The 2,500-nt window shown below is 31.8% G+C and overlaps 1 protein-coding gene across 3 annotated transcripts in view; it reads left to right on the top strand.

The window, feature by feature from the left end:
* LOC135215611 (uncharacterized) overlaps window positions 1-2,500 on the top strand; it is a 238,567-nt gene that overhangs the window by 233,941 nt on the left and 2,126 nt on the right. For all 3 annotated transcript variants that reach the window (XM_064250510.1, XM_064250509.1, XM_064250508.1), the window contains one exon: window positions 2,129-2,261. In XM_064250510.1, coding sequence (XP_064106580.1) covers window positions 2,129-2,261 — 133 coding nt within the window. The remainder of the gene's footprint in view (window positions 1-2,128; window positions 2,262-2,500) is intronic.

The raw sequence follows: 2,500 nt of genomic DNA, 5'->3' as shown, positions 1-2,500 counted from the left end.
TTATGAAAACTGCCTAAGAGTTACCTATTACCCTATTTTCACGTAATTTTGCAGAATCACAAACATTCGTAATTGAGGAGTCGTTCGTTTTTTATTCTTTGACGCCAACAGACCAAAAATGCTTGTATATATATAATATATATAATATAATATATATATATATATATATATATATATATATGTTTATCAAAGGAACTATATACCATCACTAATATAATATGAATATACTTGTTCTTGTGAATTTGAATGATTTTGAATGAGCATATAAAAATGAAAAGGAATTCGTTATTTCATCTAAACACTTTCCCAAGTGATATTTTGTTTGTTTAATTTGAAGTGTGTGTGTATGTGTATATTATATATATATATATAATATAATTAATATATATATATAAATATTATATAATTTGGTATATAAATATATATATTTTGTATTATATATTAATAATATATAATATTACATAAATATATAATGTATATATATTTGTTATAATATATATACTATATATGTATATATATAATATATATATATATATAGTATATTATATATATATATATATATATCCAGCTTCTTTGGGATCTAGGTCCGTAATTCGGCTTACAGTTCTGAGGAATTTTTCTACTAGTCCATTATGCCATACCTTTTTCTGTTACCTGCATTGTATTTACGCAACCGGCATTCTTATTCTCCTGTTCAGTTTGGCAATGCTTCACTATCTCCAAAAAAATATCGTTCACATTCCTAGACCTCATGTAATCATTATTATAACTTTTCATAATTCCAGACTCATTCTTTTTGATATACCCCAAGGAATGGCGGAATCACATACGCTGAAACCCACCGTTATCACCTAACTTTGTGGTGTTGTGAACTGAGTTATATATTATATACTCCAACGATTAAATATAGACAAAGTGATAGATAATAATGATAGAGAGGTAAATACATTGATTGATTGATTGACCAACATGCGTGTGCTTTTCGCGTGAGTGTGTTATGAAGATTCACTTACCTAGTTTGCTCGATCCTTATTCTATCGTCAGCTTTCTCCATATTGTATATGGTTAGGAGTCGTATCGCAAATGCATTTCTGCAACGACGCTGAGAAAGCAACATGGCAGCCATGACGGCAATGAAAAATCCGTCTCCATCAATGGCACAGTGAATACTTATATAGTCCGATTGCTCCAGCCGATAGACAACCCCTTAACAACCATTATTATGGTCATTACGTCAAACCTCGCTATCCTTTTCATTATGAACTCTCCAATTATCTGCTGGTATTGAAAAATATCAGGGAGAACGGTATTATTGGGGGAGAAACGAGAAACACGACGACAAAGCAAGTGAGAGAAAGGGAGGGAGGGAGAGAGAGGGAAAAGATGGGGATAGTGGGCGTTCGAATCTGTAAATGACTGCTGCTCTACGACTTTGCCTTTGAAAGTCAGGAGTAAACTCCTTAACTAACAACATTTGACAATGCACTATATTAGCTAAAATTAGGGGGAGGTGTTTAGTATAATGTGTTGAAGTACTATTTCGATCAAATAATTAGATTAAAAGATATTTGAGAAAAACGATGACTTGCGGTCCCTGAAATGCATAGTAACGCAACCTAACTTAGGGGCATGGCAAAAAAAAAAAAAAAAAAAAAAACCGGCAATGGTACAATACTAGTATACATCTGAGCAATTCGCGGACGGGTATGGAATTCCTGAAGAAAGCGAAAATCAGAATCTAGTGAAAAAAATGTGTGAAAATTGCTTGATTGTTCGAGTAGGTGGTATCCATAGGAGAATAGGTATGTTTTCCTGGGAGTGGTGAAAATGATGAGTTTATTTCGCTTTCCCTGTTGTGTCTTAGTTCTGAATTGAAACTCGACGGTGAGAAGAGTACTGTATATAGACGGAAATGTATGTATTAATAAGATCTTTACAGAATCATGGAGATGAAACCCGAATTTCATTTTCTGATTAAAAGCTTGGGTAAGGAACAGAATCCCCATTCAGATAAAATTACTGAATATGAATTACCAGGCAGGATGAGTTGATATTTGTTTCGCTCATGTCACTTAGCTTAGCTAGAGTCAAACTATGCTTTAAAAATCCATTCGATTATCTTCAACAGAGCGTTGTAGTCGAGAGTGATGACCACACAAGTGTACTGATGGTGACGCGAGCGAGTCGACACCATTCTGGGAACTATACGTGCGCTCCTTCCAACACCAAACCAGCCTCTATACTGGTGCACGTACTTAATGGTGAGTAAATCTTCGTGCACACTGTTTCACACATGCCGGCACGGGCGCCAGCACACACAAACATAATATATATATATATATATATATATATATATATATATATATATATATATATATATATATATATATATATATACATATATATATATATATATATATATTTATATATATATATTATATATATATATATATATATATATATATATATATATATATATATATATATATATATATATATA

The sequence above is a fragment of the Macrobrachium nipponense genome, chromosome 5, assembly GCF_015104395.2.
Source record: "Macrobrachium nipponense isolate FS-2020 chromosome 5, ASM1510439v2, whole genome shotgun sequence".
NCBI lineage: Eukaryota > Metazoa > Arthropoda > Malacostraca > Decapoda > Palaemonidae > Macrobrachium > Macrobrachium nipponense.
The sequence above is the reverse complement of the archived record's forward strand: the minus strand, read 5'-3'. Positions and strand labels throughout refer to the sequence as shown.